Source organism: Mobula hypostoma, chromosome 7 (assembly GCF_963921235.1).
Source record: "Mobula hypostoma chromosome 7, sMobHyp1.1, whole genome shotgun sequence".
In the NCBI taxonomy this organism is placed as follows: domain Eukaryota; kingdom Metazoa; phylum Chordata; class Chondrichthyes; order Myliobatiformes; family Myliobatidae; genus Mobula; species Mobula hypostoma.
The window spans coordinates 184037029-184051505 of NC_086103.1; the positions used below are offsets into that span (position 1 = coordinate 184037029).

General features: G+C 50.1%; 1 protein-coding gene across 4 annotated transcripts in view; it reads right to left on the reverse strand.

The window, feature by feature from the left end:
• LOC134349807 (arf-GAP with Rho-GAP domain, ANK repeat and PH domain-containing protein 1-like) overlaps positions 1-14477 on the reverse strand; it is a 310918-nt gene that overhangs the window by 215240 nt on the left and 81201 nt on the right. For all 4 annotated transcript variants that reach the window (XM_063054705.1, XM_063054704.1, XM_063054701.1 and 1 more), the window contains one exon: positions 6410-7033. In XM_063054705.1, coding sequence (XP_062910775.1) covers positions 6410-6948 — 539 coding nt within the window. In that variant the 5' untranslated portion in view covers positions 6949-7033. The remainder of the gene's footprint in view (positions 1-6409; positions 7034-14477) is intronic.

Sequence of the window (14477 nt, forward strand, 5' to 3'; positions counted from 1 at the left end):
GTTCCTGAACCTGGTGGTTTGGGACCTGATGGTTGAGGGGTAATAACTGTTCCTGAACCTGGTGGTGTGGGACCTGATGGTTGAGGGGTAATAACTGTTCCTGAACCTGGTAGTGTGGGACCTGATGGTTGAGGGGTAATAACTGTTCCTGAACCTGGTAGTGTGGGACCTGATGGTTGAGGGGTAATAACTGTTCCTGAACCTGGTAGTGTGGGACCTGATGGTTGAGGGGTAATAACTGTTCCTGAACCTGGTGGTGTGGGACTGACGGTTGAGGGGTAATAACTGTTCCTGAACCTGGTGGTGTGGGACTGACGGTTGAGGGGTAATAACTGTTCCTGAACCTGGTGGTGTGGGACCTGATGGTTGAGGGGTAATAACTGTTCCTGAACCTGGTGGTGTGGGACCTGATGGTTGAGGGGTAATAACTGTTCCTGAACCTGGTGGTGTGGGACCTGATGGTTGAGGGGTAATAACTGTTCCTGACCCTGGTGATGTGGGACCTGATGGCTGAGGGATAATAACTGTTCCTGAACCTGGTGGCGTGGGACCTGATGGTGTAATAACTGTTCCTGAACCTGGTGGTTGGGACCTGATGGTTGAGGGGTAATAACTGTTCCTGAACCTGGTGGTTTGGGACCTGATGGTTGAGGGGTAATAACTGTTCCTGAACCTGGTGGTGTGGGACCTGATGGTTGAGGGGTAATAACTGTTTCTGAACCTGGTGGTGTGGGATCTGATGGTTGAGGGGTAATAACTGTTCCTGAACCTGGTGGTGTGGGACTGACGGTTGAGGGGTAATAACTGTTTCTGAACCTGGTGGTGTGGGACCTGATGGTTGAGGGGTAATAACTGTTCCTGAACCTGGTGGTGTGGGACTGACAGTTGAGGGTAATAACTGTTCCTGAACCTGGTAGTGTGGGACCTTGGGTGAAGTTAACTGTTCCTGAACCTGGTGGTGGGGACCTGAGGTTGAGGGGTAATAACTGTTTCTGAACCTGGTGGTGTGGGACCTGATGGTTGAGGGGTAATAACTGTTCCTGAACCTGGTGGTGTGGGACTGATGGTTGAGGGGTAATAACTGTTCCTGAACCTGGTGGTGTGGGACTGACAGTTGAGGGGTAATAACTGTTCCTGAACCTGGTAGTGTGGGACCTGATGGTTGAGGGGTAATAACTGTTCCTGAACCTGGTAGTGTGGGACCTGATGGTTGAGGGGTAATAACTGTTCCTGAACCTGGTAGTGTGGGACCTGATGGTTGAGGGGTAATAACTGTTCCTGAACCTGGTGGTGTGAGACCTGATGGTTGAGGGGTAATAACTGTTTCTGAACCTGGTGGTGTGGGACCTGATGGTTGAGGGGTAATAACTGTTCCTGAACCTGGTGGTGTGGGACCTGATGGTTGAGGGGTAATAACTGTTTCTGAACCTGGTGGTGTGGGACCTGATGGTTGAGGGGTAATAACTATTCCTGAACCTGGTGGTGTGGGACTGACGGTTGAGGGGTAATAACTGTTCCTGAACCTGGTAGTGTGGGACCTGATGGTTGAGGGGTAATAACTGTTCCTGAACCTGGTAGTGTGGGACCTGATGGTTGAGGGGTAATAACTGTTCCTCAACCTGGTGGTGTGGGACCTGATGGTTGAGGGGTAATAACTGTTCCTGAACCTGGTGGTGTGAGACCTGATGGTTGAGGGGTAATAACTGTTCCTGAACCTGGTGGTTTGGGACCTGATGGTTGAGGGGTAATAACTGTTCCTGAACCTGGTGGTGTGGGACCTGATGGTTGAGGGGTAATAACTGTTCCTGAACCTGGTAGTGTGGGACCTGATGGTTGAGGGGTAATAACTGTTCCTGAACCTGGTAGTGTGGGACCTGATGGTTGAGGGGTAATAACTGTTCCTGAACCTGGTAGTGTGGGACCTGATGGTTGAGGGGTAATAACTGTTCCTGAACCTGGTGGTGTGGGACTGACGGTTGAGGGGTAATAACTGTTCCTGAACCTGGTGGTGTGGGACTGACGGTTGAGGGGTAATAACTGTTCCTGAACCTGGTGGTGTGGGACCTGATGGTTGAGGGGTAATAACTGTTCCTGAACCTGGTGGTGTGGGACCTGATGGTTGAGGGGTAATAACTGTTCCTGAACCTGGTGGTGTGGGACCTGATGGTTGAGGGGTAATAACTGTTCCTGACCCTGGTGATGTGGGACCTGATGGCTGAGGGATAATAACTGTTCCTGAACCTGGTGGCGTGGGACCTGATGGTTGAGGGGTAATAACTGTTCCTGAACCTGGTGGTGTGGGACCTGATGGTTGAGGGGTAATAACTGTTCCTGAACCTGGTGGTATGGGACCTGATAGTTGAGGGGTAATAACTGTTCCTGAACCTGGTGGTGTGGGACTGACGGTTGAGGGGTAATAACTGTTTCTGAACCTGGTGGTGTGGGACCTGATGGTTGAGGGGTAATAACTGTTCCTGAACCTGCTGGTGTGGGACTGACGGTTGAGGGGTAATAACTGTTTCTGAACCTGGTGGTGTGGGACTGACGGTTGAGGGGTAATAACTGTTCCTGAACCTGGTGGTTTGGGACCTGATGGTTGAGGGGTAATAACTGTTCCTGAACCTGGTGGTTTGGGACCTGATGGTTGAGGGGTAATAACTGTTCCTGAACCTGGTGGTGTGGGACCTGATGGTTGAGAGGTAATAACTGTTCCTGAACCTGGTGGTTTGGGACCTGATGGTTGAGGGGTAATAACTGTTCCTGAACCTGGTGGTGTGGGACCTGATGGTTGAGGGGTAATAACTGTTCCTGAACCTGGTGGTTTGGGACCTGATGGTTGAGGGGTAATAACTGTTCCTGAACCTGGTGGTGTGGGACCTGATGGTTGAGGGGTAATAACTGTTTCTGAACCTGGTGGTGTGGGATCTGATGGTTGAGGGGTAATAACTGTTCCTGAACCTGGTGGTGTGGGACTGACGGTTGAGGGGTAATAACTGTTTCTGAACCTGGTGGTGTGGGACCTGATGGTTGAGGGGTAATAACTGTTCCTGAACCTGGTGGTGTGGGACTGACAGTTGACGGGTAATAACTGTTCCTGAACCTGGTAGTGTGGGACCTGATGGTTGAGGGGTAATAACTGTTCCTGAACCTGGTAGTGTGGGACCTGATGGTTGAGGGGTAATAACTGTTCCTGAACCTGGTAGTGTGGGACCTGATGGTTGAGGGGTAATAACTGTTCCTGAACCTGGTGGTGTGAGACCTGATGGTTGAGGGGTAATAACTGTTTCTGAACCTGGTGGTGTGGGACCTGATGGTTGAGGGGTAATAACTGTTCCTGAACCTGGTGGTGTGGGACCTGATGGTTGAGGGGTAATAACTGTTTCTGAACCTGGTGGTGTGGGACCTGATGGCTGAGGGGTAATAACTATTCCTGAACCTGGTGGTGTGGGACTGACTGTTGAGGGGTAATAACTGTTCCTGAACCTGGTAGTGTGGGACCTGATGGTTGAGGGGTAATAACTGTTCCTGAACCTGGTAGTGTGGGACCTGATGGTTGAGGGGTAATAACTGTTCCTCAACCTGGTGGTGTGGGACCTGATGGTTGAGGGGTAATAACTGTTCCTGAACCTGGTGGTGTGAGACCTGATGGTTGAGGGGTAATAACTGTTCCTGAACCTGGTGGTTTGGGACCTGATGGTTGAGGGGTAATAACTGTTCCTGAACCTGGTGGTGTGGGACCTGATGGTTGAGGGGTAATAACTGTTCCTGAACCTGGTAGTGTGGGACCTGATGGTTGAGGGGTAATAACTGTTCCTGAACCTGGTAGTGTGGGACCTGATGGTTGAGGGGTAATAACTGTTCCTGAACCTGGTAGTGTGGGACCTGATGGTTGAGGGGTAATAACTGTTCCTGAACCTGGTGGTGTGGGACTGACGGTTGAGGGGTAATAACTGTTCCTGAACCTGGTGGTGTGGGACTGACGGTTGAGGGGTAATAACTGTTCCTGAACCTGGTGGTGTGGGACCTGATGGTTGAGGGGTAATAACTGTTCCTGAACCTGGTGGTGTGGGACCTGATGGTTGAGGGGTAATAACTGTTCCTGAACCTGGTGGTGTGAGACCTGATGGTTGAGGGTAATAACTGTTCCTGAACCTGGTGGTGTGGGACCTGATGGTTGAGGGGTAATAACTGTTCCTGAACCTGGTGGTGTGGGACTGACGGTTGAGGGGTAATAACTGTTCCTGAACCTGGTGGTGTGGGACCTGATGGTTGACGGGCAATAACTGTTCCTGAACCTGGTGGTGTGGGACCTGATGGTTGAGGGGTAATAACTGTTCCTGAACCTGGTGGTGTGGGACCTGATGGTTGAGGGGCAATAACTGTTCCTGAACCTGGTGGTGTGGGACCTGATGGCTGAGGGGTAATAACTGTTCCTGAACCTGGTGGTTTGGGACCTGAGGCTCCTGTACCTTCTTCCTGACGGCAACAGTGAGAAGAGAGCACGGCCTGGGTGGTGGGGGTCCCTGATGATGGATGCTGCTTTCCTGTGACAGTGTTCCTTGTGGATGTGCTCAATAGAGGGAAGGGCTTTACCTGTGATGGACTGGGTCGTATCCACCACTCTTTGTAGGCTTTTCTATTCAAGGGAGTCAGGAGAACACACATTAGTCCGCATTGAGGGCACAGCAGCTTCAAGTTCCTGCATATCAACACCTCTGAAGATCTAATCTGGGCTCAACACAGTGATGTAATCACAACGAAGACACAACAGAAACTATATTTCATTACGAGTTTGCTGAGATTTGGTGTATCACCAAACACTCCCGCAAATTTCTGCAGATGTACAGGGAGGCAGCAGCTTTTCCCAAGGCAGTATTGGCTAATACAAGGGAAGCAATTTCAACGTGATTGGAGGAAAGCGTAGGGGGGGTATCAGAGTTTGGTTTCTTTACACACAGAGTGGTGGGTGTGTGGAACACCCTGCCGGGGGAGATGGTAGAGGCAGAGACAGTGGGGCATTTAAGAGACCCTTAGATAGGCATATATGGATGATAGAAAAATGGAGACTATGTGGGGGGGAAGGGTTAAATTGATCCACAAACAAGAGAAAATCTGCTGGAAATCCGAACAACAGACACAAAATGCTGGAGGAACTCAGCAGGCCAGGCAGCATCTATGGAAAAGAGTAAACAGTCGCTGTTTTGGGGCGAAACCCTTTGGCAGGATTGATCCCAGAGTAGGTTAAAAGGTGGGGCACAGCATCACAGGCCGAAGGGTCTGTACTGTGCTGTAATGATGCACATTTGATGTACAATGGAGACCTTGACTGCAGGCATCACTGTCTGACACGGAGGCTCCAACGCACAGGATTACGGGGCTCCATAGGCACAAGCATCCCCACCTCCAAGAGGCAGCGACTGAAGGAGGTGACCCCATCACCCAGGACCTGCCCTCTTCTCATTGCTACCATCAAGGCAGGGTTACAGCAGCCTCCTCCTCCACCTCCACGTCTTAGGGAGAGTTTCTTTCCCCTCCACCATCAGATTTCCGAATGGTCCACGAACCCATGGACGCTACTCACTATTTTGTCTTTTTCCACTTCCTGTTTTTTCATATTTCTCAACAGTTTTTTTATGTATTGTCCTAAAAACAAATATCACAACATACGTCACCTGATTCTGATTTGGCCCATCCAGTCCGCCTCATCCCCTTTACCCGCACCCGGACCATCGCCCTCCATGAAAGCACAGAAACAAACGTTTATCACCATCCCCAAGCCATGAGACCATATGGGGTAGGAGCAGAATTAGGCCATTATCACCTTCTCAACCCCATTCTTCTGTCGTCTCCCCAAAATCTTTGACACCCTGACTAATCAAGAACCTGTCAACCTCTGCTTTAAATATACACAATGACTTGGCCTCCACAGCCGCCTGTGGCGATGAATTTCACAGATTCACTGCCCTCCAGCTAAAGAAATTCTTCCTCATCTCTGTTCTAAATGGACGTCCCTCTGTGTCCTCTGGTCCTAGACTCCCCCACTATAGGAAACATCGCCTCCACATCCACTCTATCAGGACCTCTCAATATTCAATAGGTTTCAATGAGATCCCCCCGCCTCCACTCACATTCTTCTAAACGCCAACCAGTACAGGCCCAGAGCCATCAAGCACGCTTCGTATGTTAACCCTTTCATTCCCGAATCATTCTCATGAATTTCCTCTGGACCCTGTCCAACGCCAACACGTCCTTTCTTAGATACGGGACCTGAAACTGCCCACAACACTCCAGACGCGGTCTGTGTCGCGTTACAGGAGACAATAACACACTGACGGCCTCCCCTTTGCCTCTGCCAGCCTCTGGCCCGAAGCACCCAGTGTCCCGGGATGGATACCAACCCGCCACTCACCTGCAGTCCACACTGGTCTCCCGATCCTGGAGTCGGGGCAGAGGCCTGGCTGGCAGAGGTGGGGGCCGCCCCCTGCTCTCCGTGTCCTGGCGTGGCGGGAGCACGGGCGGATCTTCCCTCAGTCCATCCCCCACCAGTGGGGGTCGTACTCGAGGACGGGGAACAGGCTGTACTTTCTTGGGAGGGCCCCCCAGTCCATGCCGGGGTGGGATGGGGGGAAGGAAGGTCTCCTCGGCCGGTGGGCGGGCCTGGTAGGGGTAGACGCTCCTCTTTCTCGGGACGGGCTTCTCCTTGACGTCATCCACTGTCGCTTCAGCGGTCAGGGGATTCCGCGACGGTGGCCCCTTCCTCAGGGCGGAGAGGATGCGCTTGCGATGCCCGGGCAAGTGGACGCCAAGGCGGGAGAGGTCCTCCCCGCTGAGCTCCCAGCAGTCGGCGAGGTGGCGGTAGGCGTGCTGGGTGAACATGTCCGCATACTGATCGAGATGCAGGGCCCCCAGCCAGTCCTGGACGCTCAATGCCCCCTCCTCCAATGTCATGGCGCCTGGCGTATGCACGGGCACACACACACACACACACACCCTCGCTCGCCAACTCAGTCCATGGTCCCACTGTCACGCAGACCTGCGGGGAAACAACAACGAAAACGGTGGTCAGGAGTTAAACTCGAATTAAATTTAGTATCAAAGTACGTACTCTCAGAGGCCACTTTATTAGGCACACCTGCTCAGTAATGCAAATATCTAATCAGTCAATCATGTGGCAGCAACTCAAGGCGTAAAAGCATGCAGGCGTGGTCAAGAGGTCCAGTTTGGCGCTTGTATAAAATTCAGGGGATGGTGGGAACTCAACTGGGAGATGAGTATAAAAGGAGCGAAGAAGTTACACTGAAACCTATTACACTAGGTTGAATAATTACTTGTTCAAAATTAATATGCATGTTACAGGAACACACTTTCCAAGAAACGGTGCAGCATATATTGTTTGAATTCAGTACCTATGAGGTGCACAGGAAGCATCTGATGGACAAACGGAGATCTCTGGGACAGACACAGTTTAACATGGAAAGTTTGTTAGTCTATCTCTGTCACTGTAATGCATATAAGTGCACATTTGACTTTCTGAAAAGCATTAGACCTTTTGATATTATCTGAGTTCTTGGGGGGAATTTCTTGGGTCGTATTTACTTTGTCTCTTTGCGCCACACTCTACTTCAGTTAGTGGCCGAAATGCACCTTTGGTTCAACTGACAATCCCCACTAAACTTTACAAGAGAAGAAGCTCACTTGTTGTTCAGACAAAACATCAGAATGGGGAAGAAATGTGACCTAACTGACTGTGAAATGATTGTTGGTGCCAGATGGGGTGGTCTGAGTATTTCAGAAACTGCTGAACTCCTTGGATTTTCACAAGTCTCTTGAGTTTATAGAGAATGGTGCAAAAAATCAAACAAAAACATCCAGTGAGCAGCAGCTCTGTGGGCAAAAACACCTTGCTAGTGAGAGGAGCCAGAGGAGGATGTCCGGACTGGTTCAAGCTGACGGGAAGGTGACAGTAATTCAAATAACCACTCGTTACAACAGTGGTGTGCAGAAGAGCATCCGTGAACGCACAACATGTCAAACCTTGACGTGGATGGGCTACAGCAACAGAACAATTAAGAACTACACACCAAGACTGACAAACAACCAATGTGCAAAAAAAAGGACAAACTGGAGGAATCAGTCCCTCCGTTGTGGAACAAATCAAAGTTATTACCACAGATTCAAGATTCAAGATTGTTTAATTTCATTTCCAGTACACAAGTGTAGAGGAGAAAAAACTAACTGTTACTCCAGATCTGATGCAACACCAAAAATACAATACGATAAAGAACACAATAATTTTTTAAAAACACAATAAATATAAATACTTAAGAGATCTCATATACACTGATTGATTGTATGTCCATAAAGTGACACTGGGCACAGGAGTGTCTGTACATAAGGTGACTCTGACAGGAAATGATAAAGTAGTGGTGGTTGGGGGTGTGGAGGGGTGGGTTAGTGGGTGGAGGTGTTGATCAGCCTCACTGCTTGGGGAAAGGAACTGTTTTTGAGTCTGGTGGTCCCAGCGTGGACGCTACGTAGCCTCCTCCCTGATGGGAGTGGGACAAACAGTCCATGAGCAGGGTGGGTGGGATCCTTCATGGTGTTACTGACTCTTTTCCAGCATCTTTCTGAATATACAATATGCCTTTGATGGTGGGTAGGCTAGCGCCATAGATAGCATCAGATATACTGTATTCACTAAATAAAATATTTTAAACCTAAATATTATATAAATTTTACAAGAAAGAACTAGGGCAAAAAGGAAGTAAATTTTAATACAAAGAGATCAAAGTGGTCTTATTGTTGCTAAGCTGTAGTGACTAGCGTTCTGTTGGTTGGTTCAAGAGCCAAGTGGTTGAAGGTAAGTCATTAAGAACTGTCATTCAACCATAGGCAAATACCCATGAAGACAGCTAAATGAAACAGTGCCAAATTGTGAGACTCATTGCCAACAGTAATACACAGCACAAGCCACGTATAACACAGCAGTAAACACGCAGTCACACACAAAACAATATAGTCCAAGTCCCTCAGTCCACGACTGTGACAGCAGTCTGCAATTGAACACCGGACGGCAGTACCGGATCCAGGCTGTCACCGTGCCACACCGCCCCCGGCACTGTGGTGGAGAGCACTGATCCCAATGCCAGTCTCCTGGGGCACTGACCCCAATCCCTCTGTCCTGGGCACTGATCCCAATGCCAGTCTCCTGGGCACTGAATCCAATGCCTGTCTCCTGGGGCACTAACCCCAATGCCTCTCTCCTGGGCACTGACTCCAATGTCTCTCTCCTAGGGCACTGACCCCAATCCCTCTCTCCTGGGCACTGACTCCAATGTCTCTCTCCTGGGGCACTGACCCCAATCCCTCTGTCCTGGGCACTGACCCCAATCCCTCTCTCCTGAGCACTGAATCCAATGCCTGTCTCCTGGGCACTAACCCCAATGCCTGTCTCCTGGGCATGGACTCCAATCCCTCTTTCCTGGGCACTGAATCCAATGCCTCTCTCCTGAGCATTGATTCCAATCCCTCTCTCCTGGGGCACTGACTCCAGTGCCTCTCTCCTGGGCACTGACTCCAATCTCTCTCTCCTGGGCACTGATCCCAATGCCAGTCTCCTGGGCACGGACTCCAATGCCTCTCTCCTGGGCACTGATTCCAATCCCTCTCTCCTGGGCACTGACTCCAATCCCTCTCTCCTGGGCACTGACTCCAATGCCTCTCTGCTGGGCACTGACCCCAATGCCTCTCTGCTGGGCACTGACTCCAATGCCTCTCTCCTGGGCACTGACTCCAATGCCTCTCTGCTGGGCACTGACTGCAATGCCTCTCTCCTGGGCACTGACCCCAATGCCTCTCTCCTGGGCACTGACCCCAATGCCTCTCTCTTGGGCACTGACCCCAATGCCTCTCTCCTGGGCACTGAATCCAATGCCTCTCTCCTGGGCACTGACCCCAATGCCTCTCTCCTGGGCACTGACCCCAATGCCAGTCTCCTGGGCACTGAACCCAATGCCAGTCTCCTGGGCACTGAATCCAATCCCTCTCTCCTGGGCACTGACCCCAATGCCTCTCTCCTGGGCACTGACCCCAATGCCAGTCTCCTGGGCACTGACCCCAATGCCTCTCTCCTGGGCACTGACCCCAATGCCTCTCTCCTGGGCAGCTGTAAACAGGCCACGCTGCGGCTTGAGGCCGAGGCCACGCAGCTTCCCCGCCAACAGCTAATAAATCTGTGAACCAGACTTGCAGCATTCCACATTGTACGACAAAAACAGAGGAAAAGAAAATAGTGTGTTAGTGTTCATTAGTTCATCATCCATTCAGAAATCTAATGGCAGAAGGGAAGAAGCTGTTCCTGAATCGTTGAGTGTGTGCCTTCAGGCTCCTGTACCTCCTTCTTGGTGGTGGCAACGGAAAGAGGGCCTGTCCTGGGTGATGGGGGTCCTTAATGATGGATGCTGCCTTTTTGAGGCATCACCTTTTGAAGACGTCCTCGGTGCTGGGGAGGCCAGTGCCCATGATGGAGCCGGCTGTGTTTGTAACTTTCCGCAGCTTTTTCCAATCCCGTGCAGTCACCCCTCTGTACCAGACAGTGATGCATCCAGTCGGACTGCTCTCCACAGCACATCAGTAGAAATTTGTGAGTGTCTTTGGTGACATACCAGATCTGCTCCGTACTTATCTACAGCATAGCTGTTTCCTTTGACAGCTGAGCTGGGTCTCTGGAGGAAGTCTTCAGCCTGCTGGTATCTCGGACCCATCTACACAAGCAACAGTATCACTTCACCCACAGTCTATTTATACCAGAGCAGATGGAGGTATCAGAGAAAACACCGTTCAGTGCCCACACTCACTTGACAGCCGCACGATCCGGCAACCGTGACGTTCCCTTTCAACTCGCACTTCCTCTACCAACATAATCTCATCCGCCCTGGGAATTCTCTCTTCTCCAGGCCCAAGGACGGCTTCCGCCCCGCTCCTATAAGACTATGGAATCGCTCCCTAGTGCAACTCCAGGGATCATCACCCTGTTGTGGTGGAGAGGCTGACGATCAGTGTCGTCTGGCGTTTAGCCCCTGCTATTTATAGAGATACAGCACAGAACAGGCCCTTCCAGTCCGCTGGGCTGTACCACCCAATAATCCACCTATTTAACCCAAACCTAATCACCAGACAATTTATGACGACTAGTTAACCTACTAACTGGTACGTCTTTGGCCTGTGGGAGGAAACCGGAGCACTCGGAGGAAACCCATGCCTACATGGAAAGAAAGTACTAACTTTCTGACAGAGGACACCGGAATTAAACTCCGAAATCCAACACACTGAACTGTAACAGCGTCGCACTAACCATCACATTACTGTGGCATCCCCTTGTCACCTTGTCGGGGTGGAGAGACTTGTGTGGTCCTGAGGTCCTGCGAGCGGCCCCGTCTGGATTTCAGCTCCCGGAAGGGTCACCCATGGCAGTAAGGTCAAGGGGTGAGGTTCCAGACAAAGAGTGATCCAACCTAGACCTCAACAGTGGAGCTGGCAGACGGTGATGCCACGAAGAAAGGTCGCCATTTCTTTTGAGCTCCGTGCCGCTGGACCCTGACCCTGACCCTGACCCTGATCTGAAGAGGACCACGCGGGGACTGCCCGTGCATCAGCCTTCCCCCGTTAAACAAAGTCACGCACAGGCAGGTGAATTAAGGAAACCCACCCTAACATCCCAGATATGTAGTGCCCAGACACCTGAGGAACCACCAACAGACAATTCGTTAGAACAGGGGTTCCCAACCTTCTTTACGCCATGGAGCCTTACCTTTAACCAAGGGCCCATGGAGCCCAAGTTGGGAACACCTGCTTTCAGAGAACGTCATACTCAATCTGAGAGATCGCAGTAATACTGGTACAATAGCGACTTCACAAATCAAAGTATTGAGTACGGGAGATGGGATGGTATGATGAAACTGTATAAAATGTTGGTGAGGCCTCATCTGGAATACTGTGTGCAATTCTGGTCATCTCCCTACAGGAAAGATTGAAAACTTACAAAGATGTTGCCGGGACTTGAAGACCTGAGTCATTGGGAAGGGTTGAATAGGTTCGGACTGTATTCCCTAGAGTGAAGGAGGATGAGATGAGATTTGATAGAGGTATACAGAATTATGATGGGTACAGATAGAGTAAATGCAGCAGGCTTTTTCCACTGAGGTTGGGTGAGACCAGAACAAGGTCATGCGTTAAGGGTGAAAGGTGATATGTTTCAGGGGAACATGAGAGGATATAACTTCACTCAGAGGGTGGTGAGAGTGTGGATCAAGCTGCCAGTGGAAGTGGTGGAGGCAGGTTCAATTTCAACACTGAAGAGAATTTTGGTTAGGTACATGGGTAGGAGAGGTGTGGAGGGCTGTGATCTGGGTGCAACTCAATTGGTCTGGGCAGAATCACAGTTTAGCATGGACTAGATGGGCTGAATGGCCTGTTTCTACGCTGCAGCGTTCTAAGACTCTATGAGCTCCATAAAACCATCAGAGGTGCTAAGAGATATTACCAGTCCAAAATCGAGTCCCAGACCAACCATCAGTTGTGACACGTGTTACCTGATATAAAGGGCAACAGAACGAACTCGGGAGCGTCGCCAATGACAGCACACCCCCTCCTGATGAGCTTAATGCAGTCTTCTACGCTTTGAACCAATGGGAAATGGGTATATCATCACCCACCTTGACAGCCTCCAGTGCACCCGAACTGCCGAGGGTATCACCAGGGTCTCCCATTCCCATTATTTGTGACATTTACCGGGAACGTTGCAGGTGAAGGGCCCGGTGCATTGTTGATTGATCCCGCAATCCGGAGTGCCAGAACTGGTATGGCTGGGCTCAGTGCTGCCCTCCAGTGTTCACTCAGCAGAAGACAAGATATATTGTATTCGACTGCAGACTGCTGCAACATTCATGGACTCGGGGACTTGGACTATTTTTTATGGTGTGACTGTATTTTACTGCTGCCTTAGGACACCACAGTCACCATTATATAGGAATGGTCAGTCTCCCACAGAGTGAACACGCCAAGCATCTGGCCTGGATGGTGTCCCTGGCCATGACCTTACATCTTGTGCAGATCAGCTCGTGGGAGTATTCACAGGCAATTTTTAACCTCTCCCTGCTTCAGCCTATAGTTCCCTCCTGTTTTATGAAGACCACTATCATCTTAGTACCCAAGGGAAACAAGATAACGTGCCTTAACAACGACAGACCAGTGTCTCTGACATCTGACATCTACATGAAGTGCTTCGAGAGGCTGGTCATGGCACGCATTAACTATAACCTTCCAGCCACCTTTGACCCACTGCAATTCCCCTACCGTGGACACCATCTCCCTGAACACATTCACTCCAGCCTCCCACACAACTATGACCCACTGCAATCTCCCTACTGCTGAAACAGATAGATATCACCTCCCTGAACACATTCACTCCAGCCACCCGTAACCTCAACCCACTGCAATTCCCCGACCGCTAAAACAGGTCTACAGTGGACACTCAACTCTGGAGCATCTGGACAGCAAAGACAAAAACGTCAGACTACCATTTATTGACTACAGCTCCACCTTCGATATTATAATTCCAAGCAAACTCATCACCAAACTCTGGACCCTGGAAATTAATGCCTCCCTCTGCAATTGAATCCTTGATTTCCTGACCAACAGACCACAATCAGTAAAGATAGGCACCAAAGCCTCGGCCACAATTATTCAAAGTTCAAAATAAATTTATTATTAAAGTACATATACGTCAACATAATCAAACCCTGAGATTCATTTTGTTGCGAGCATACACAGTAAATTCAAAGAACCACAACAGAATCAGTGAAAGACCGCACCCACACCCAACAGGATGGACAACCAGTACGCAAGAGACAACAAACTGTCCAAATTCAAAAGAAAGACAAAATAATAATATTAAATAAACGAGCAATGAATATTAAAAACATGAGGTGAAGAGTCTGAAATTCAGTCCGTAGCCTAACTCAGCCTCAGCACCCTACTCTATTCCCCGTACACTCATGACAATGTGACCAGAATCTGCTCTCACTCCCGCTACGAGTTTTCAGATGACACCACCGTTGTGGACCGCATCTCAAACAATGAGTCAGATTAGAGGAAGGAGATCGAGAACCTTGTGATGTATTGTCAAGACAACAACCTTTCCCTCAACATCAGCAAAAGAGCTGGTCATTGACCTCAGGAAGTGGAAGGGGGAGCACCCTTGACTCTTCTGTCTACATCAATGGTGCAGAGTTTGACAGCCTCAAGCTTCTAGGAGTGAACATCACCAGCCGTCTCTCCTGGTCCAACCATGTTGATGCCACAGCCAAGAAAGCTCACCAATGCCACTACCTCCTCACTCAATTTCCGACACCTCCCTCCCCTTTCTAGATCTTTCTGTCTCTGTCTCTGGAGACAGCTTATCCACTGATGTCTACTAT